This window comes from Zalophus californianus, chromosome 1 (assembly GCF_009762305.2).
Source record: "Zalophus californianus isolate mZalCal1 chromosome 1, mZalCal1.pri.v2, whole genome shotgun sequence".
NCBI lineage: Eukaryota > Metazoa > Chordata > Mammalia > Carnivora > Otariidae > Zalophus > Zalophus californianus.
Genome location: NC_045595.1, coordinates 5,872,170 through 5,893,514, shown reverse-complemented (window position 1 = coordinate 5,893,514; position 21,345 = coordinate 5,872,170). Strand labels below are relative to the sequence as shown.

Sequence of the window (21,345 nt, the reverse complement as noted above, 5' to 3'; positions counted from 1 at the left end):
AAGTCTTCCCAGGGGGAGAATCTTAGTTGGGTCCAGGCAGATGCCAACCAGGCCCTACCCTCTGCACCCAAAGTGCCCCCACCCACGGTGGCCTGATACCTGCCAGGCAGCAAGGCGTGACACTGGTTATGCACCAGGATAGCCAAGTCCCACGCATTGACCCATCACCCAACAATGGTGTGTGTGTGCACACCATTCCCATCGTACAGATTTAACATTGAGACCCCCCAACAGTTGCTGTCTGTCCTGCTCCCACAGGGTAATTCTACCCCAGCTGGCTCCCCAGGATAGGGCAGGGCCCCAGGGGAAATGTCCGAGGTTCTGCCCTGCTCCATCTTAGCAGCTGGTCTTGATGCCCTCCCTGGCTGCCCAGCATGTCAGGATTAACCCCCAGCATCTGGAAACAAGGACACCTGGGTCCTTGCAGGGCCCAGCTAGAAAGGGAATCTCTGTGATTTGCCACTGAACTCAGAGCTTGAGTGAGGGAGCATGCTTGTCCACCCCACCCCACCCCACCCCATATACACTGGCCCCCAGGCGCAGAGGGTAGGGCCGCGGTCTGAGGATCCTCAGGGTCCCCCGGCAGGCCCGCTGGAGGTGCACTGTCCCACTGGGAGAAGGTTGATGTTCTCCTAGGACTCCAGGCTGACATCAGGGGTGAGGACAGGCAGGACTTGGTGATCGGTGTCTGACAGGAGTGTGGCTACAGGGTGGACTACAGAGACTGGGTCTAGGGGCGAGACTGGGCTGAGGGTCCAACACGGTCCTGCTCTGTCCTTCTACCTGCCCTGTTTGTAGTCCCCACAAGGCCTCTTTCATCCTTGCTATAAAGGAGGAGACCCTAAGGGAGAAAAGACCCAGGGTCTGCATTTTTGGCAGTGATACTTGGGAAGAAGGGCCTGGGTGTGGCTAGAGGGGCCCAGGGTCAGGGTGACAGCTGAGAGAGGAAGGACATGGAATTCTCCTGAAGACAGATTGGCTTTGTTGAGGACCCTTGCTGTGGGCACAGGCAAGGATGCCTGGCTCGAGGGGCTAGAGGAGGGCATCCTGAGATGGACAGAAAGGTGAGGCCCATGGGTTGGGAGGCACAACCTTGGGCAGAGGCTGCTCCTTCCCCGCAGAACCCTCTCGGCACAGTCAGCTCCCCCGGACAAGGAATCCTGAGGCGGGGCCTGACCCAGGAGGGGCCTGTACACTACACCAGGTCTTCTTGAGGAGCCCTGGGCCCAGCTGCAGACCCACCTTCTGCATTGGAGCCTCCTCAGTGAGCGCAGTGCGCCCTGGGTTGGGTTGGGTTCGGTTGGGAGGACGCAGGAGAGAGCCAAGATCGCCCTCAGGCCTAGGCGACCCTTCCCTCCCTTTGGCACTCCCAGGTGCCAGGAAAGGGGGGCGTGCACTGTGAGAAGGGGGCCTCAGCAAGGGACGCCCTGCCCTCGCCCCGGACCTGAAAGAGCCCTTTCCACATGTCTTTCCCCCTCCCTTAGGGGAGTGTAGGAGGAGTTTCGATCGTTCAGCCACGCCAGGCACGCATCAGCTCACCCACTCGATCGTGCAATATCACTGGGCCGCTCCTCCGCCTAGCATTTCCACCATAAATCACACAGGAAAAAGCCCAGGTTCACGCACATGCGTGGGGGCGCCGCGCTGGACCGCGGGGACCCAGCAGCCCCAGGTCCCACCCCAACCCCGCCTCACGCGCCCATTATCCTTAGTAGAGAGAAGGCACCCCTGCGTTGTGTGCGAGGCCTTCAGCCAGAGCTACCACCCTCTCGTGCACAGCCTCCAGCACCCGCAGGCCCAACCCCTCTCGCCGCCCCGCGGTGGACCCCCTCGGCGACCGCGAAGGCGCACAAGCTGCAGTGTCCCCGGCTTTATTGCAAACTCGGGCGACACATGGTAGACAACACTCAGGACATGGGGTGGGGCCTAGGCCAGGGAGGGGGCGGGGCTCGAGGGGAGCGGGAGTGCGTCCAGGCCAAGGGGGCAGAACTCGAGGGGAAAGACCTTGGCCAGAGGCGTGGGTGGGACGCGAGCCTGGCCCCAAATCTAGGCCTCCGGGGGCTATGTCCAATCCACCGGGAGCCAGACTCCCGGAGGAGGGCAGGCGGGCAGTCTAAGAGAGGCATAACCGGAGGGGCGGGTCCTAAAGCAGGGAAGGGGTGTCGTGCGCGGGGCTAAGGGTCTGGCTCAGTGGAACGTCTCCACCTCCACCACCGTCCAGTCACCCTGCGGGGAAGCCACGTCGTCCGGGGAGAAGCTGGTGACCGAGGTGATGCTGGCGCGCGACTCGTCCAGAGGAGACAACAGCTCAGCCCAGCGGCCCAGTTCGGCGTCGCTGAGCGCAGTCCGGGCGCCCCCCGCGACGCCACCAGCTCCCGCGCCCCCTGGGCCGCCGCCGCCGCCGCCCGCAGCACCCTCGGCCGCAGCGAGCAGCAGCGTCCGGCTCAGCAGGTGCTGCACGACGCTCGCCTGCAGCGCCCCCAGCGGCAGCTCGCCCAGGCGCGCCGGCTTCGCGCCACGCGAGGCCGCCGCCGCCCCTGCTCCAGCTACCACCTTCCCACTACCCGCGCCGGGGCCGGGGCCCGGATCCAGTGCGCCTGGGGCGGGGCTCGCCGACTCGGGCCCCTCAGCCTCGTAGATGGTGCATAGGCCGTCAGCGGAGCCCGACCCGGCAGTAGGAGGCCAAGGCAGGGACGCTCCTGCGGGGTGGGACGCCAAGCCGGGCCTAAGGAGCGGGAAGCGCGGCTCCCGCCACAAGGCCCCTCCCCTTCCCTCCGTTCCGCCCCAGACCCAGCTGCCCTGTCAGCGAGTGGGGAAGCCTCGCCTCCCACCCCGCCCCCCTACCACCTCCCGACCTCGCCCCTCCCACAGCTCGGCGGGGTCCAGGGGCCGCTCACCTGGGGTGCTGCGGACCGCCAGCGGCGGGGCGGGACCTCGGCTCCAGGAGGCCGGGTGGCAGGCGGCGAGCTCCGCGTCGCCGGGCGGGGAGGCCGCGGCGCCGCCCTCGGGCCCACTGTCGTAGCCGCGCAGCTCTTCCGGCGTGCTGGTGGCGCTGCTGCTGTGGCCCGCCAGATCCGGGCCGCTCAGCGTACTGGACGGGCTGCGCGAGGGCGGTGGCGGCGGAGCCGGGGCCAGCGCCAGGGTCAGCCGGGGGCCCGGGATCGGGGCATCCGGACCTGGGGTCGGGGGGCGGCGTGGGGCCTGCAGAGGGGGTGAGTCCGGGGGAGAGGGAGGGACTTGCAGAGGGGGCAAGGCCAGGGAAGGTGGAGCCTGAGGGGGCGTGGCCAGGGGAGAGGGAGGGGCCCGCAAAGGGAGAGCGGAGGCCTGCAGAGGAGGCAACGCCAGGGAAGGTGGAGCCTGAGGAGGCGTGGCCAAGGGAGAGGGAGGGGCCTGCAAAGGGAGCGTAGACGTCTGCAGAAGAGGCAAGGCCAGGGAAGGTGGAACCTGCGGAGAGGATGTGGCCAGGGGAGGGGGAGGGGCCCGCGGAGAGGGTGCGGCCAGGGGAGAGGGAGGGGCCCGCGGAGGGGGTGCGGCCAGGGGAGAGGGAGGGGCCTGCGGAGGGGGTGAGGCAGGGGGAGAGGGAGGAGCCTGAAGAGGAGGCAAAGCCAGGGAAGGTGGAGCCTGGGGACGGGGCATGGCCAAGGGAGAGCAAGAGTCATGCAGAGGGGGTAAAACCGGAGGAGAGAGTGGGGCTTGCAGAGGTGGTGGGGCCTGAACAGGGAGCACGCTCTGAGAGGGAATGGCCCGCGGAGGGGGTGTGGCCAGAGACATTGGAGTTTGTTGTGGAGGCATGGTTACGGGAGAGGGTGGGGCCTGCAGAGACGGTGAGGCCAGAGAAGGTGGGGCCTGTATAGGGAGCCGGGTCGGAGAGGGAGGGGCCTGTAGAGGGGGTGTGGCCAGAGGAGGTGGGGTCTGTGGAGGGGGCATGGCCAGGACAGAGGGTGCAGCCTGCAGAGATGGTGAGGCCAAGGGATATGGAGAGCACAGGGGAGGACCCTGCAGAGAGAGGGTGGTCAGAGGACAGGGAGAGACTTGCGGAGGGTATGTGGCCAGAGATGTGTCCTGCGTGGGAGGCGTGGTCACTGTATAGGGCGTGGCCTGAAGAGGGGGAGGAGATAGGGAAGCACGGGCCAGTGGAGGGGTGGTAGTCAAAGTGGAAAGGCCCTGCAGAGGGGGTGTGGCTTCGGGAGAGGGCGGGTTCAGCAGAGATGTCGCTTGAGTAAAAGAGGCTGGCAGAGGGGCCGTGGCTGGTGGTCCAGGAGCCAACAAAGGAGGTGTGGCTAAGGGAGAGGGGGGAGTCAGAAGAGGGGTCAAAGCTGGAGAAGCCTGGCTTGGGGGCATAATCTGCGGAGGGGGTGACAATGATGGAGAGAATGAAGCCAGAAAAGTGGTTGTGGGAGAAGCGGATGCCTCCAAAAAGGAGGTACCCAGGTGTGTGGGTGGGGCTTGCAAAGGGGGAGTAGCCGGCGGAGAGGGAAGGGTCTGCTGAGGGAGTGGAGCAGAGGGAGGAGGGGCTAGTGAAAGGGGTGTGGCCAAAGGGCCGGTTGCGGACTGGGAAGGGGGCGTGGTCGGTGGAGAGGGAGGGAGCGTGTCAGGCAGAGAAGTGCCTGTGATGTGCGGAGGCGGTGCCAGCTGTGCCTTCGAACCCGGCTGAGAGGGCGTGGCTAAAGGAGGAGAAAGACCCACCACGGGAGTTGCTCCCTTCCTTGGGGGTGTGGACTGGGGGGTGCGCAGAGCCTGCAGCCCTTTCGACTTGGGCTGCGAGGGAGGCCCCAGAGCCCGAGGTGTTCCACCCGGCGAGGCCCCGGGGCGGGCGGGGGAGGACAGAGGAGTGGCGCTGGAGCCCAAGGGGCGCGAGGCTGGCTTCTGGAGGCCTCCACCAGCAGTGGGTCGCCTCCTGGCGGCGGGGCTCGGCTCTGCGGTACCGTGCTGCGGAGCACTGCTCACTGATTTCCTGGGGGCCTCGGTCGGAGGCCGCGGCCGGGCACTCGGAGCTGCCCGAGGGAGACCGACTTCAGCGCCTGCAGCCCGGGACCGACGGGAGGTGGCTGGGGAAGGGGCGCCTGGGGAGGGCCCAGAAGAGTCTGGGGACAAAGCAGAAGGCCGGAGGGTCAGAGATACTTCAGGGCTGGTCCCCTTCACTGCCCAGGAATCCCGCTCCTCCCCAGGTCACGTACCTCTCCGTGCCCCGGCGCTCAGCGCGCTCCTTCTGGGGGTTTCTGGGGCTTTTCCTCTGGTCACGGGTTCCTCAGCTGGGGGCCGAAGCCCCTTCTGCGCAAGAGAGCCTGGCCTAGGGACAGGAGTGGCCACCCTCAGTATAGAGCTCCTTGTTTCTCCCAAGTCTCCATTTTCCCATTTATGCCCTCCCTGCGGACCAATAATGGCTTTCACTCAACATGCGCCCAGTGACCCACAAATGCTTCCACTCCCCAGTTCATGTGTAAAATTAAGTTTCCAGATAGTGACACTAACCCTTGCCAAAGGGACTGGGGAGGCATTTTACCTGGTGGTCCCGCTGGCACGTCCCGGGCTAGTGATAGAGCCTGGGCCTGGGGTCTTAGCAGGGGCCCGCTCCCCTCTCCCAGCAGCTGGGGGCCTGGAGGCTGCGGGGAGAAGGCCAAGTCAAGGCGGTGCCCCCAGGAAAGAAGGGGAGGTTGGAGGCTCAGAAGGGAAGGGGGACAGGAAGATGGGGTCTGAATGGGGGAAAGAGGGTGGGGTACCTGGACTCCGGAGGCCTGTCCCAGCGCTCTGCGTTGGTCCCACCCGGGGTCCAGCCTCCGGGAGAGCGGCTGCCCGGATACCCCCAGCTCGCTCGGCCAGGGGCCCTCGCCCAGCAGCTCCCGCTGCTCCCAGGACGCGGAGGGCCGCGCTGGTTACTGGGGGAGGGGGTCGAGGAGACCCTGGGGCCCTGGGAGTGGGAAGGCTGGGAGGGCGAGAAGCCGTCGTCCGCGTGGCGGCCCCTGCCCTGCCCTTGTCCCTCTTGTCCATCCCGCACCTGATGAGGAGACAGACGGATCAGCATCCCATCTCCTGCACGGCAACGCTGTCCTGGCACCTCGCTGCCCCTTCCCCAGCGTTGCCACCCATAGGCACCCAAACCTCGGCCTCGACCCACTTCCCTCCCACCCAATTACCCACCCACCCACCCGCCCAGCTGCTCAGGGTTGTCCCCTAGTCCCACCCCCACCGCCTTCCTCCAAAGCTAAAAGGCCCTGCCAGCCCCAGCCCACCCGCCTCTGCTCCCTTTCAGGACCCGAGACCCACGCCTCCACCCCTCGCCTCTTCAGGGACCCTGACCACCAGCCTCGGGGACAGGGGGGCCGCCCCAGCCTCCAGCTGAGGGGGACGGGAGCGCATGCCCGGGTCCCCTCGCCACCCCACCCTCCCCACCCCACCCCACCCCCAGCGCCCTCCCCGAGGATGCGGGCACCTGCCGGGAGGAGGAGCGGCCCCGGCAGCCCGCGATGGGGCTCGGGGAGACAAAGAGCCGCGTCCGGAGCCCGTCCCCCTCCCCCAGCCGGGCCCCGGTCCGCGCTGCCCGCTCCACCTGCTCGCGCCGCGCTCACCTCGGGCTCCGGCCGCCCGCCTCTCCACGCTGGGTCGCCTGGGGTGGGGCCGGGCGGCAGCGCCGGGGCTGCCGCGCGCGGCGGGCGGGCGAGGGGAGGGGGCTGCGGGCGGTGGCTCGGGGAGCCGGGCCCGCCCCTCGGCCGCGGACTGGGAGATCGGGGGCGCGCGCGTTCGATCCAGACCCGAGAGGCGGCGGGCGGGAGCGCGCCGGGGGCGGCGGGGAGAGGCGCGGTGGAAGGAGGCGCAGCTTCTCCGCGGCTGAGCCAGAGGGCCCCAGACTCCCAGCCGCAGGGACTTCGGGGGGAATCCCTTGAGGGTCCCGACAGGGCCTAGCCCCTTCCTTCCCAACACGCACACCTGCCCCGGCCCCCACCCCAGCCACCTGGCGACCGAGGCCCGCCTGGACGCGGATAGGCTGGGCCCTGGCAACCAGGGGGCGGGACCATCGGGCCTCGTGCCCATTCAACCCGTCCGGCCCTCAGGGTCCCCGGTCCCTGTCCTCGCCTTCGCGACCGCGGAGGCCGGGCTCCCCAGAATCCTCGGGAGCCTCCGCCCCTCTCATATCCAAGACTTTTTCCCAGACCCCAGGAAACCCCTACTTGTTTGGGGGGGCGGACTACGGAGAGAATGCAGCCCTGGACATGTAGGGGTAGACTCGGATTTAGGGAACACAAGAAGAAAGGAAGGATGGGGAGGGGGAGACAGGACTGTGAGAGGTGACCCAGCCTTTTGCAGGGCAGAGCACCCCCCACTTTCCACACCTTCCTGTGTCACATGAAAAAGCAAGGTCAAGTCAGCAGAGCCCAGCTTGGGGGAGGGGGGATGCGGATACAATATTGGGCATGGGGTGGAAGGGGTCAAACCTGGTGCATGAAGGAGCAGAGCCAATCCTGTCCGAGGCTGCCCTGCACAGCCGGCGGGAGTGGAGGTGTCATTTTGGTGACTTTACCGACTCCTGCAGGGGGTCTCAGGTGAGGGCCTTGACCAGGGACAGTGGCATGAAGGAGGCAGAAGTGTGAAGAAGGAGATGGCCATCCTCAGCTGCCCTGCACTGGCCCACTGATGCCAAGTGCCCTCCTGCACCTCCACTTATTGCTAGGCAACCTACCCCCTCTGCCGCCCCCCCCCACCCACACACACAGTGCTTTCTGCCTCGGATACCTCCTCTCTCAGACTTAGCCATTCCCTACCCCATCCCAAAGAACCAGCGCCCTCTGCCCCAACCCTTTCCCCATCACATGTCTGCATGTCCACACATGGGCTGCTCATTCCTTGTCTGGAACCGGGGGACTTCCATGCACAGACAAGAAGGGGTGGCATTTGGCACCTGGCTGAACCTGTCCTGGAGGGAAGGGGGTGGGGGGATAGACTTCACTAGGGTGTGGCTGGAAGCAGGACTTTGGGTCTTCTCACCTCAGGAGTTGTGCCCACAACTGAGGGTCAGGGAATGGAAGAAAGAGAGCAAGGTCAGAACTCTTCTGTAGCCATCCTTTGAATGAAAACCCCCCTCCAGCCTGGGAGAGGTGTTCCCTCACCGTTCCTCAGGGCACTGCCCTCCAGATTGGATCATTCTAGCCCTCACCTCCTCCCCCCAAGTCTTCCCGAGTGTCACCTGTGTGAGCCCCTTCTGGCACTACAGCAGCCTAGTCCCCCCACCTGCCCACACGCCCACTCATCAGCGGTGCCCTTCTGAGTGAGTCACAGCCACCCACCCAGATGCCCCCCTCCTACCTTCTCTAGTGCTAGGTCCCTCCAAGGCTACTCTGAACCCATCCTGAATTTTATTGGGATCTGGACTGCCCTCTTTTAAGAACATTCCAGCAACAGGGATTATACAAAACAAAGTATACCCTATGGTGGAATATTCCTCAGCAATAAAAAGCAACAAACTACCAAGACACTCAAAACAGGGACACATCTCAAAAACATTCTCCTGAATAAAAGAAGCCACATACACACACACACACACACACACACACACACACACACACACACACACCATGCACTGCCTGATTCCATTTATATAACATTCCAGAAAATGCAAGCTAATCTATAGTGACAAAAAGCAAAGCCGTGGTAGCCAGGGCTGGCGGGGGAGGGAGACTGTTGAACCACCCATCGTAGCCACTCTCAGATTCCTGACCCTCCGAAATCGTGGGAGACAATAAATGCGAGTGGTTTGAAGCTGCTAGGATTGGTGGTAATTACACAGCAATAGATAACTGCATCACGTTCACAAAACCTAAAAAGCTGGGTATTAAATAACAGGTGTTGGTGAGGATGTGAAGAAATTGGAACCCAGGCGCACTGTTGGTGGGAACACAAAATGGGATGTGGAAAACAGTATGGTGGTTTCTGCTGTGGAAAATAGTATGGCGGTTCCTCGAAAAATTAAACAATTAAAGAAGTATCATATGATCCAACAATCCCACCCAAAAGAATTGAAGGCAGGCAGACAGGCAGGCAGGCAAGCAAGCTAGCAAGAAAGAAAGCGTTAAGTGCACACCCATGTTCATGGCAACATGATCCACAATGGCCAACTATCTATCCATGGATGAATGGATCAACAGAGTGTGGTCCAACCACACAATGGAATATTTCTTAGCGTTATAAAGGAAGGACGTCCTGACACCTGCTACAACAGGGATGGACCTTGAGGACATTGTACTCAGTGACCTAAGCCAGTCACAAAAGGACACATACTGTATGATTCCAATTATATGAGATCTCTAGAAGAATCCCAAATTCACAGAGGCAGAGTAGATGGTGGGAGCCAGGACCTGGGGGAGGGGATGAGGAGTTTGTTTTTAATGGGGACAGAGTCTCAGTTTTTGCAAAATGAAAAGTTCTCTGGAGACGGACGGTGGTGATGGTTTCTGAACAATGTGAACATACTTAGTGCCATTAACCTGTACACTTAACAATGGTCACAATGGTGGGTTCTATGTTATGGTGTTTTACCACGATTTTTTTTTTATCATTTTATTAGGAATAATTCCAAATGGGTTATGAAGAAAACTTACTGAGTTTGATGAGTTTTCCAAAAACTCTTAATGAAGATATGTTCACCGATAAACAAAACATCAGCAGAACTATCATATACTGGGCAAAGAGTCAGGCTGATACCAAAAAGCAACATGCAACATAAAAAAGATACAATATAAAGGAAGACAATCTGCTGGGTATTAAAAATCATCTCAATATGAACTCTTTGCAACCAGCACAGAACCTAATTAGCTATCAAATCCAAACCACACTAAGGTAAGCTTGGCTGATGAAAGCCAGGATTCAATAAGGGGGGGGAAATATAAGTTCCTCAGTGCAAGAGATCTGAATAGTGTTTTGGAGCATTTCCCTGGCTGGTACAAGCAGTATTAGAAGATCTTTTTGGCAAGGGAGAAAAATAAATACAAATGGAATGCTACATTTTTTAAATCAGCAGACTGTCCCAGGAATGATAAAGGTATCAGTAAAGTAGCAAGGGGATAACTTTAAAACATTATTTCTTGTGGGCTCAAAAAACATTCAAAACGGATTTATTTAAAGGTGTCACAATAGCTATGTCCAGGCATTTAGGCTTAAGGGAATTACAATTAAAAGAGGACACTTTTTTCCCAAGTTAAGGAGAATTTCTTTAAAACCAAGCATATTGCTAAATAACAATATTATACTTGGTCAACAATAATTGGCAACAAAATAAGTTTAAACGCTGTAATATTCTGCCCAAACCAGTCCCGGATACTGTTTAATAACCAAGATGCAAACTAATTTTGTTGTAACAAGCCTAGACCAATTCTATCAAATGTGTCCTTGGTTAGATATCCAGTTTCATTTAACGTTTTGAAAGCTCGTTTGACAGCCAGTCAAGTCCCTCATACAGACCAGTTCCTTGTGTAGCGCAAGTGGCTTGAACATACCATGTTCTGTTACGAAGAGACTGAAGACCTAATTTATCTGTCATTTCACTGATGGCCATAGCATTTGGCAAATCCTGTTTGTTCGCAAAAAGCAGCAACACGGCATCTCTCAACTCATCTTCCTGAAGCATTTTCTGCAGCTTTTCAGCTCCTTCCTGAATTCTTTCACGATCATTACTATCTACCACAAAAATAAGACCCTGGGTGTTTTGGAAGTAATGCCTCCAGAGAGGCCTAATTTTATCTTGTCCACCAACATCCCATACTGTGAAACAAATGTTCTTATATTCTACTGTTTCCACATTAAAACCAATGGTAGGAATGGTGGCGACTATCTCCCCTAACTTCAGTTTATACAGAATGGTCGTCTTGCCAGCAGCATCCAATCCAACCATCAAAATGCGCATCTGCTTCTTGCCGAAGAGGCGGGAGAAAAGGGAGGAGATGGTGAGGCCCATGGCAGTAGTGGCACTTGCGATGGGCAGGAACAGAAGGGGTTTTGGGGCGTCCCCGGGCCTTCTCCTTTCACGTTCCCAACAAACTGAGCGAAGGAAGAAGAGCTGAGGGAGAAAGAGGGCGGCAGAAGCGGCTCGCTAGCCGGCGTGTCGGACGAAGCTCTGGAACAAGAACTAACGGGGCGCTGCTCGACGACTGGCGCGGCAGCTCCGGGTTTGGCGTTTTAGGCTTCTACGATTTTTTTTTTTAAAGCTGGTTATTATCAATGTGGAAAAACTCATGCACTACCAATGGGAATGTAAAGCAGGCAGTCCTTTTGGAGAACAACTGGAAAGCCTAGTGAGTATGTGTGCCTCATGACATAGCCATTCTACTCCGGCGTCTAGACCACTCCGGGTCATCTGAGCACCCACAGTCCCCACGTGGGGGAGGGTGTCAGCATCGCTGACTTCACGCCTTGGGTGGGGGCAACGTGGAGGTGTGTCCTCCAGCATCTCCCAGAGCTCCCCAGCAGAATAGAGCCCTAGCTGCCCGTGAACCTGTTCATTTACCCTCATTCGCGTACCCTCGTTAATGCTTACTGGCCTCCTTCCTTTCCCAGTCTCCCCTCCGCATTGCCCCACTCCAGTGCTTTCTGGGATCACCTTCCAGGTAGACCACTGGGATCCAATTCCTTGTCTCAGGGTCTGCGCTAGAGGAGTGTGAACTAAGACAACACCTCAATCATCCACCCACCCATCGTTTACTGAATGCCCACGGTGTGCCAGGCACCACTGAAGTGTTGGGGACACAGCGGGCTGCAGGAGGGTCATGTGCCTGGGGTCATGAGGCTTCCATCCCAGTGACCTCAGAGATTCATTATAAGTGTGCAAAGCGATGTGTATCAGGATGCTCACTCCAGGGGCACCTGGGTGGCTCAGTCGGTTGGGGGTCTGCCTTCAGCTCAGGTCATGATCCTGGGGTCCTGGGATTGAGTCCCACATCGGGCTCCCTGCTCGGTGGGGAGTCTGCTTCCCCCTCTCCCTCTGCCCCTCCCCGAACTCTTGTGCGCTCTCTCTCTCTCTTTCTCTCAAATAAGATAAAATCTTTTTTATTTTTTTAAAGGATGCTCATTCCAGCATAAAGCTGTAAACCGCCCCCCCAACCCATCCCCAGGGCATGGATCTGAAGGAGCTTCTCCAGGGGCGGGAAGGGGGCGAAGGAGAGGGAGCAATGACTCTATCTCAGATGGTCCAAAGTGGACTTGGCCTTCATTACCCACCTCACCCTGCTTAGTTACAAGCACAGCACTTGTCATAGATGGAGATCTTGTTCCCCGGCATGTTTGCATGCTTACCTCTGTGTTGGCTGCCCCCACTCGGGCAGAAGCTCTAAGAGAGAAGGGGGCCTTGCTTATCTTGGCCTCACAATGAAACTCTGTCTTGGGGCTGCCTGTGGTGGAGCCCACAGACACTTCGGAGATGTCGCGCCTCTGAGGGTCATGCCCATCACAAGGCTTCACACAGGAACCTTAGCTGAGGGGGGACCCCATCCTCAAGGTTTGGAGTCTCAGGTCTCTGGCTGCCTAGTGAGGTCGAGTCTAGTGAACTCATGGGCTTCTTTTTCCCACAGGGGAGGGGTCTTGTTCTCCCATTTCGTCCAGGTCCCCTCTCCCTTGAGGTTTGCAGACAGAACCCATCAAGGTTCATCAGACGCCTCCAGGCTGACCTGGGTGCTTTGCTAGTCCAAGACCCAGCTCAGGCCTCCTTGGCTGGGGAGGAATGAGTGGGGGTGGAGAGGCAGTCATCCTTTCTAGAAGCTGACCTCCCAGACTGGACTCCAGTCCGGGATCCCAGAGAGCCCTCTGGCCCCTGTGCTTCACCCTACCCCAGACCTAAGAGCAGCTTACTCCTATCCCTCCCCCTGAAGTCCAGAGCAGGTCTCAAGCCTGGGCAGGGTCACACAGATAAGCGCCCCCACTCTGCTCAGCTTCCCTTGGCTGGGTGCTCAGAGCAGGAAAAGGGAAGCCCCCTTCCCTTCCCCGGACTCTGTTCACTGGTTCCTTGGTTGTGCCTGAAGGCCAGGTGGTCGCACCTGGGGGTGGGGGTGGGGGAGGAGGAGGCTCTTCACCTGTTCCTGACAGGGTCTATACAGCCTGGATCCTGGAAGGAGGCCCAGAGGCTGGTTTTCGGAGCACAGTGCCTCCGGGCCCCCTCAGTGTCCCCGACTGCAGCCTGGCCCAAAGTCCTAAGACCCCTGCTCCTCCGGCCCGCCCCTCACCCACCTCGGGGAAGAGCCGGGGTAGACTCCTCCCGCAATCCCTCGGCGCCGGGAGTGGGGGGCGACCTGGGAGGGCCCAAAGGGAGGCGGGGCCGGGACGTCCCCTGGGCGGGAGGGCGGGGCGGCTCCCGGGCTCCTGTCCCGCCCGCCCGCCCTGACTCACCCAGGCTGGCCCGGGAACTCTGCGGGAGTCCCGGCCGCTCCGCGCCCAGGGACCCAGGAGTTGGGCCCAGCGTCCCAGCCGGAGCGGTGAGTAGGTGGGTCTCTGTCCCCGGGGACGGGGTGGTGGGGCAGGGGTCTGGCCCACGTGAGGACCGCCCCAGGTGACGCTGGCACTGCCGCCCGAGCCCGAGGCCCGCTGGGGCACACAAGGAGCTGGGGAGGGGGTGGGGGCGGCGAGAGACTGGGCCGTGGCCAGCCCAAGGGCTCCTGTCCGGGAGCGGGCAGGCCTGGCCAAGGACGGAATGAAGATCAGCAGGATGGGGGAGACCCCCGGCGGGGGGGGGGGGCGATCTTGACCCCATTCCCCTTTCCTTGCCTGCTGGGACAACAGCAACAACTCACCTCTGCGAACCCCTCAATGCCCCAGAACCATACCCCTTGGGGTCCTTACCAAGTTACCCCCTCTGGGACTATTAAACCTCAAGACCCCCTTCGCTCCCGAGTCCTGGCAGGGCAGCTCAGAAAAGTACTAGGTTGGAAGTCCCTGCGCCGGGGCCCGGCCCAAGATCTGCTGCTAAGGGGCCACCCCCCGCCCCCACCCCTGACCTCAGTTTCTTGTGCTTTTTTTCTTAGTTTCTCTCTTGTGTGAGTCAAAGATCGGACCTGTGTGCTCCAAAGCCTGTCTCAGAGCTGACAGCTATCACTGTGTCTTCCTTGCCCATTAGCATGGGCTGTGGGTGAGGAGAGGCCTGGACCAGGAGCACCCACCACTCCCTGTTTTGGGAGGCCAGCTGGGAGCTCAGGGGAGGGCCTGAGAGAGGAGAAGCAGGGGTGAGGTAGGGATGGGTGGAGCTCAGGCTGGGCAGGGGGCAGTACCTGGTCTTTAGGTGGACCAGGGGCCCCCAACCTGGCCTACAGAGCAGCACTCGCCCATCTGTTCTCTGCCAGAGCTTCCCTCTGAGGTTCTTTTGGGGAAGATGTTGCATCTCAGCAAGAGATTCTCACCCACGACAATACAGGGGGTGCTACCAGCCAGACGAGACTTGGGGGTTACGCCTTAAATACCACTTGTAGCTGTGAAACCTCGAGCTGGCTATTTCCCTCCCCGTGAGTCTGGAAAATGAGGGTTGCAGCCCCCCCCCACCCCGGAGTTGGGATAAAAGGAGGTCCTGGAAGCATCTAGCGGCCATAAGCTGCATGTGGCCCTGTGGTTGTTTTCCTCTGGACTCCCCCTAGCTCAAGCCCTCTGCCCCGGGGCCCTCCCACCAGCCCTGCTCAGACAAAGGGGGGCCACTCTTGTGTCTGTGGAAGCTTAATGGCAGGTTCAGACCATCCAGTTTGAGTCATGGAGACAGATAATGATAACCCCCGTGTCTGCCTCGGATGGTGTTGTGTATATACCTTGTTCCGTGGGAGCCACGGGGCCTTCCACTGGGGACCCTGGGTGTCTCTGCCTTTTTGCCTTTGATTGTAGTCCTGGTGCGGGGGGTGCTAGAGCTCCCAGCAGTGCGAGATGGATGCAGCCAGGAAGTTGGTCCCTGCCCGTCTATTTCTGTCACAGCCCCCAGAAGTACTCTTCTTAGGTTAAACAGCAGAGTGGGGTCCCTCAGAGGGACAGGTCCCCAGGGCAGGGAGAACAGCGGCTGGCTGGAACTGGTCCTGGGTCTCCCCCTTAGCTCAGTGTGTACACCCAAACGCACACTCCAGAATGCCCCCAGGTGTCCCCTTGGATGGCTACAGTGTACATTGGGCCCCTGGGTGCTGTTGAGCTGCCCTGTGTATGTTTCTCTAAGCTTCCCCGGTGACTGGACCGATACACTCAGCTTTTCTTTTAGGACAGAGTGTCACACTGAGAGTGAAGGATGGGGCATTGTGGGAGTGAGCCTCGGTTCTGTCTGAGCACCCCCTGCCTGCGCCTGATTCTGAGTGAGTCAGGGCCTGAGTCAGGGGGCCCTGCCCCTGCCGTCCCGAAGTGAGGGCCTCTGATGGGATTGGAAGATGTGGTGGACTGCCCCACCCTCAGCCTGGTGGGCAGAGCCCGCATCCTGTATCCCTGCCCACATCCACCCCATCCCCACCCAGGAGTCAACCCAAGGCCTCCTGCACCTGGGGACCAAAAAAAGGGAGGGAGGGAAGTGTTGAGTAATTGGCTGAGGTGTGGGCCAGGGCCAGGTTCCCCCTAGGCAATGGGTGGGAGGCTGGGGGAGGAGGCTGCCTCCCTCCCTTGCTCAGCCTCCAAGAACCCCACGTGGGAAAACTGGCAGGGTAGAGAAGCACGGATGCTGGGAGGGGCAGTCGAGCTTAGGAGCCCCCTTGGAAGCAGTGGGGGCCTTGCTGCCTCCCTTTCCTTCCATCCAGCCTCAGGGAGTGGAGGAGGGAGCCTCCCCAGCTGCCTGCCTGGGAGGGTGATGTCCCAGCTGGTGGCCCACGCCCCCATGGGACTTGCTCCTGGCCGCCCGTATCTGAAATAATGATACCTTGGTCTAAAATGAAACCCAGGGACAGACAGAGTGGGCTGGCCTCCCAGGAGCCGGGCAGCCCAGCCCCAGCCGGGTCGTAGGTGTCGCTCCGGCTGCTCCCTGCGCTTTCCATTTCCCAGTCCTCTGCCCTTCCGCCATCCTGACAGCCCCCTACCCAGGTTTCTGTTTTCTGCCCCAGATTCTAGGCACCAGCCCCTCTAGAAACCCAGGTGTCCTAAGTCCTCCCGCCCCTAACTGACCAGCCTTCGGTTTTGCCACTCCCTGCCCCTCGGGCCCTGTAACCAGAGCCAGGCTCCAGCCGGCTTTTCCGGTTGGAGGTTGGAGGTGGTGCCTGGAGCGCCCCTGAAGGGGGTGGGGGGCCCACACCCCGGAAGTCCCGAGCCTGCCTCAGCGGCTCTCTGGCCCAGTGGCAGAGAGAGCCGGGGCCAGCCGCCCGGACACCAGGTGTCTGGAGTCAGAGCTGCAGAGCGAGCGCTTCAGGCTCGGCATCAAGGGTGGGCGGTGGCTGGGTTCTGGGAGAGGGCCACACGGGCTAGCTGGGGGACGGCGGCCCTGTGGACTGCGCGTCCAAAAGGGCCAGCAGCGTCAGATAGGGGCAGGGATCCCGGGAAGCAGAAGTGGGGAGAACGGTAGTAGCTTGGCTTCAGGAAGGAGGGGAGGTCTGGGTGAGAGGGGAAGGGGGCACACAGTTCGTGCGCTGTGCCAGATTTGGGCAGGCGAGAGCACAGATTGGGAGCAGAGGCACGTGTCTGGCTCGCTGGGGGCCCACGACCAGGCGCCCCGTCTTGAGAGTCTCTGCAACCCCTGCCTCTCCATCCCCCGCAGCAAAGATGATTCCGTTGGCCGAGTTCAAGCAGTTCACGGAACAGCAGCCCGCCTTCAAGGTGCTCAAACCCTGGTGGGACGTGCTGGCGGAGTACCTCACCGTGGCTATGCTCATGATCGGGGTCTTTGGCTGCACGCTGCAGGTAAGGCGCAAGGTTTGGAGCGAGGCCTGGGCGTAGCGCGGCCTGGGCGTAGGGGGCGGGGCCTGGAGGCGAGGGCGCGGGGGCGGGGCCTGGTGGGGGCGGAGCCTGGTGGGGGCCGGGGCGGGGATTCCGGAAGTCTTCCTGTTAACTGTCCCGCAATTCTGGAGCCCGGAAGCGTGAACTTCAAAGTGTTGACAGGGTTGTTTCCTTCCGCGGGCTGTGAGGGAGCATTCGTTCCATGCCTTTCTCCTTCCCGGCTCCCCGGTGGCCTCAGGCATTCCTTGGTTTATAGATGACGTTCGCTCATCTTCCCTCAGTATGTGTGTGTGTCTATGTCCAAAGGACACAGTCATACTGAATTAGGGCCCACCTCAATGACCTCACCTTAACTTGATCACATCTGCTCTGCAAAGACTATCTATTCATAGGTATTAAGGATTAGGACTTGAGTATCTTTTGCGGGGGAGGGGAGGGGGGAGAGCGGGAGGATCCCATTCAAGCTAATTCCTTTTTTCAAAGACTGAGGTGCTTTCAGAGGTTTAGCGATTCTTCCAAAATCACAGCCTGCTCAGGACAGTCAGGGACTGGGGCCTCCTCCCACCTTCAGCCCGCCTCTTCCCTCCCCCCCCGGCACCCCCACTATGCAGGCCGACCCAGCTCCTTGACCCTCTTCCCCGACCCTCATTCCCAGGTGACCCAGGACAAGATCATCTGTCTGCCCAGTCACGAACTCAGGGAGAATTTATCCGAGGCCCCATGCCAGCAACTGCTGCCACGGGGGGTCTCCGAGGAGATGGGGGGCCTCCGGGAGGTCAGCGGCCTCAAGAACAACCTGGACCTACAGCAGTACAGCTTCATTAACCAGCTCTGCTACGAGACAGCCCTCCACTGGTATGCCAAATACTTCCCCTACCTGGTCGTCATTCACACGCTCATCTTCATGGTCTGCACCAGCTTCTGGTTCAAGTTCCCTGGCACCAGCTCCAAGATCGAGCACTTCATCTCCATTCTGGGCAAGTGTTTTGACTCACCGTGGACCACGCGGGCCCTGTCCGAGGTCTCTGGGGAGAACCACAAGGGCGCCACCGCGGGACGGGCGACAGCGACCATAGAGGCCTCCGCAGGGCCAGGGAAAGCAAGTGAGGGTGAGAAGGAAAAGGTGCTGGTGGAGCCTGAGAAGGTGGTCACTGAGCCACCGGCCGTCACTCTATTGGATAAGAAGGAGGGTGAACAGGCCAAAGCCCTGTTTGAGAAGGTCAAGAAGTTCCGTGTGCACGTGGAGGAGGGAGACATCTTGTATACCATGTACATCCGGCAAACGGTGCTCAAAGTCTGCAAGTTCTTTGCCATCCTGGTCTACAACCTGGTCTACGTGGAGAAGATCAGTTTCCTGGTGGCCTGCAGGGTAGAGACCTCGGAGGTCACAGGCTATGCCAGTTTCTGCTGCAATCACACCAAGGCCCACCTCTTCTCCAAGCTGGCTTTCTGCTACATCTCCTTTGTGTGCGTCTACGGGCTAACCTGTCTTTACACGCTCTACTGGCTCTTCCATCGGCCCCTCAAGGAGTACTCCTTCCGTTCGGTGCGGGAGGAGACCGGCATGGGTGACATACCGGACGTCAAGAATGACTTTGCTTTCATGCTACACCTCATCGACCAGTATGACTCGCTCTACTCCAAGCGCTTTGCTGTCTTCCTCTCTGAAGTCAGTGAGAGCCGCCTGAAGCAGCTCAACCTGAACCACGAGTGGACGCCTGAGAAGCTGCGGCAGAAGCTGCAGCGCAACGCCCGGGGCCAGCTCGAGCTGGCCCTCTGCATGCTCCCGGGGCTGCCCGACACCGTCTTCGAGCTCAGCGAGGTGGAGGCGCTCCGGCTGGAGGCCATCTGTGATATCACTTTCCCCCCGGGCCTCTCACAGCTGGTGAACCTGCAGGAGCTCAGCCTGCTCCACTCGCCCGCCAGGCTGCCCTTCTCCCTGCAGATCTTTCTGCGGGACCGCCTGAAGGTCATCCGGGTCAAGTGTGAGGAGCTCCGCGAGGTGCCCCTGTGGGTGTTCGGGCTGCGCGGCCTGGAGGAGCTGCACCTTGAGGGGCTCTTCCCCCCGGAGCTGGCTCGGGCGGCGACCCTCGAGAGCCTCCGGGAGCTGAAGCAGCTCAAGGTGCTGTCTCTGCGGAGCAATGCCAGCAAGGTGCCAGCCAGCGTGACTGACGTGGCCGGGCATCTGCAGCGGCTCAGTCTGCACAATGATGGGGCCCGCCTGCTGGCCCTTAACAGCCTCAAGAAGCTGGCGGTGCTGCGGGAGCTCGAGCTGGTGGCCTGCGGGCTGGAGCGCATCCCCCATGCCATCTTCAGCCTGGGCGCGCTGCAGGAACTCGACCTCAAAGACAACCACTTGCGGTCCATTGAGGAGATCCTCAGCTTCCAGCACTGTCGCAAGCTGGTCACGCTCAGGCTGTGGCACAACCAGATCGCCTATGTCCCCGAGCACGTGCGTAAGCTCCGGGGACTCGAGCAGCTCTACCTCAGCCACAACAAGCTGGAGACCCTGCCCAGCCAGCTGGGCATGTGCTCTGGCCTCCGCCTGCTGGACATCTCCCACAATGGGCTCCGCTCCCTGCCACCTGAGCTGGGCCTCCTCCAGAACCTGCAGCACCTGGCTCTGTCCTACAATGCCCTGGAGGCCCTGCCCGACGAGCTCTTCTTCTGCCGCAAGCTGCGGACGTTGCTCCTGGGCTACAACCACCTGAGCCAGCTCTCGCCCCAGGTGGGGGCGCTCAGAGCCCTCAGCCGCCTGGAGCTCAAGGGCAACCGCTTGGAGGGCCTGCCAGAAGAGCTTGGCAACTGTGCGGGGCTCAAGAAAGCGGGGCTCCTGGTGGAGGACACCCTTTACGAGGGCCTGCCGGCAGAGGTGCGGGAAAAGCTGGAGGAGGAATGAAGCGTTGGTGGGGAAGGTTGGGGTAAGAGGCCTTCTGGATGCTTCCACCCCAGAATCTCTACTGTTGTCTTCAAGAGAGGTGGCCAAGAGGGCCCAGGCCAGGAGAGGAGGAGCAGACGCATCAACCTTGTGGGGTCCAGGCAAGATCCTGGGACTGGTCTGTTGAGAAGAGACAGGAGGCCGTGGATTTGGGGTGGAACATCATGGAGGGATTAACTCAGTCATAGGATTCTCAGGCCAAAGATACCTGTGTCTTTGGCAGGCTGTCCTGCCCTGCCCCGGGGACATTCTAGCTCAGTTAGTGCCATATATGGGGGTGGGGCACATCCCAATGGGATTTCAACCTTGTCCACCGCCCCCCACTGGCCCCGACCAAAACAGCTTATCTCTGGGGTTCTCTCCCAAGGAGGGGACACAGACACAAGGGACCAGCGACCCTCGCCCCCAACTTTGATGCCAATCCCTTATTTATAAGTTGTTTGCTACAGACACGTGAACTTTGGCTATGCATCAAAATCAACATCCCCAAAACAAAACATCGCAGGCCCCACCCCTGAAAGACTGACGCAGGGCTGGTTGGAGGCCAGGAACCTGCCCGTAAATAAACATCCCAGGTAACTGATGCAGGTGGTCCTAGGCCTGTATGTTGGGAACTATGGACCTACAGAATCTGGATGTCCAGTGCAGGGATTCTGAACCCTTTTCAAGTCCTAGAACTTTTGAACATCTGATAAAAGCTGGGCACCTCCTTTCCCAGGAAAATGCTCGGGTACACATACACGCAAAGTTCTGCAAGCAACCTCAGGCAGTCAACAGATTCCCCCAGATGTCCCAGAGGGCCATTCGTGGACATCCTAAGGATGGCAGACTGCAGGGGTTAAGAACGCCTGCCATGGAGGTTACATTCTTCTGAGCACAGGCAGGGACTTGTCTCTCAAGTGTTCCCTGTGTGAGGGAGCATCTATCAGTGGGTGCTTAATAAATAATATGAATTAGGAGAACTAAACTTCTGATCTCTGCTATCCACTTCTGTTGTCTAAGCCTTCCATTTCACCAGACCAATGACAGGCAAGCAAAGACACAGACGTGCCAGAATCAAGGCTATGAGTTTCTGTCCTGGAAGCAGAGGCAGGGAGACCTCGGCTTATCAGGAGAAATTAGGTGGCATCCTCTGCCCAGCTTTTTTCTGGAGAACCCCTTTTCCTCTACATTCCGTTAATTCTCCAGACTCCACTCTTTTGTATCTGTTCCACCCATAAGTTGTCACCACGGAAGTCCCCACAAGCCTTCAGCGCCCACCAGTGTTCCTGTACTGGACCAGGAACAGGTAGGGCATATAGCACAGCCTGACTGACCCTGACCTCCTGGGACTGGACACCTCGAGGTGTCTGCAAAAGGCGAGCCTCTTCCTGGCAACGAGAGCAGAGGCAAGCTGCTTTCCGGAAACTAGGATTCCAGTTGCGGACATTTTCCCTGGCACCCATCAGACCAGTTAAGCGGCGGGAAAGACAGGCTGAGGCGCATTAATACCAAGGCCCGTCTCCTGCACTGTCCAGGAGCTGGGCTCACATTCCGGGGAGGGAAGATGAGGGAAAGTCTTA

General features: G+C 59.9%; 3 protein-coding genes across 5 annotated transcripts; 1 reads left to right on the top strand and 2 right to left on the bottom strand.

The window, feature by feature from the left end:
• Positions 1-1,875: 1,875 nt before the first annotated feature.
• PRR36 (proline rich 36) lies at positions 1,876-6,686 on the bottom strand. The gene is made up of 6 exons (XM_027585060.2): positions 6,567-6,686; positions 5,721-5,995; positions 5,504-5,603; positions 5,178-5,290; positions 2,898-5,084; positions 1,876-2,699 (listed from the first exon to the last, which is right to left on the bottom strand). The coding sequence occupies exons 2-6, from the start codon at positions 5,986-5,988 to the stop codon at positions 2,188-2,190; spliced, it is 3,180 nt and encodes a 1,059-aa protein (XP_027440861.2). The 5' UTR covers positions 5,989-5,995; positions 6,567-6,686; the 3' UTR covers positions 1,876-2,187.
• Positions 6,687-9,538: 2,852 nt separating this feature from the next.
• Positions 9,539-11,178, bottom strand: LOC113932521 (ADP-ribosylation factor 4-like). The gene has a single exon (XM_027611810.2). The coding sequence runs from the start codon at positions 10,940-10,942 to the stop codon at positions 10,400-10,402; it is 543 nt and encodes a 180-aa protein (XP_027467611.2). The 5' UTR covers positions 10,943-11,178; the 3' UTR covers positions 9,539-10,399.
• Positions 11,179-13,373: 2,195 nt separating this feature from the next.
• Positions 13,374-20,842, top strand: LRRC8E (leucine rich repeat containing 8 VRAC subunit E). Of its 3 annotated transcripts, none has more exons than XM_027585279.2 (3): positions 13,374-13,456; positions 16,667-16,809; positions 17,501-20,842. In XM_027585279.2, the coding sequence occupies exons 2-3, from the start codon at positions 16,672-16,674 to the stop codon at positions 19,742-19,744; spliced, it is 2,382 nt and encodes a 793-aa protein (XP_027441080.1). In that variant the 5' UTR covers positions 13,374-13,456; positions 16,667-16,671; the 3' UTR covers positions 19,745-20,842. The 3 variants fall into 3 exon arrangements, with proteins under 3 accessions (XP_027441080.1, XP_027441079.1, XP_027441081.1); XM_027585278.2 differs by having other exon boundaries at positions 13,380-13,448; XM_027585280.2 differs by lacking the exon at positions 13,374-13,456 and adding an exon at positions 16,249-16,335.
• The last annotated feature ends 503 nt before the right edge of the window (positions 20,843-21,345 follow it).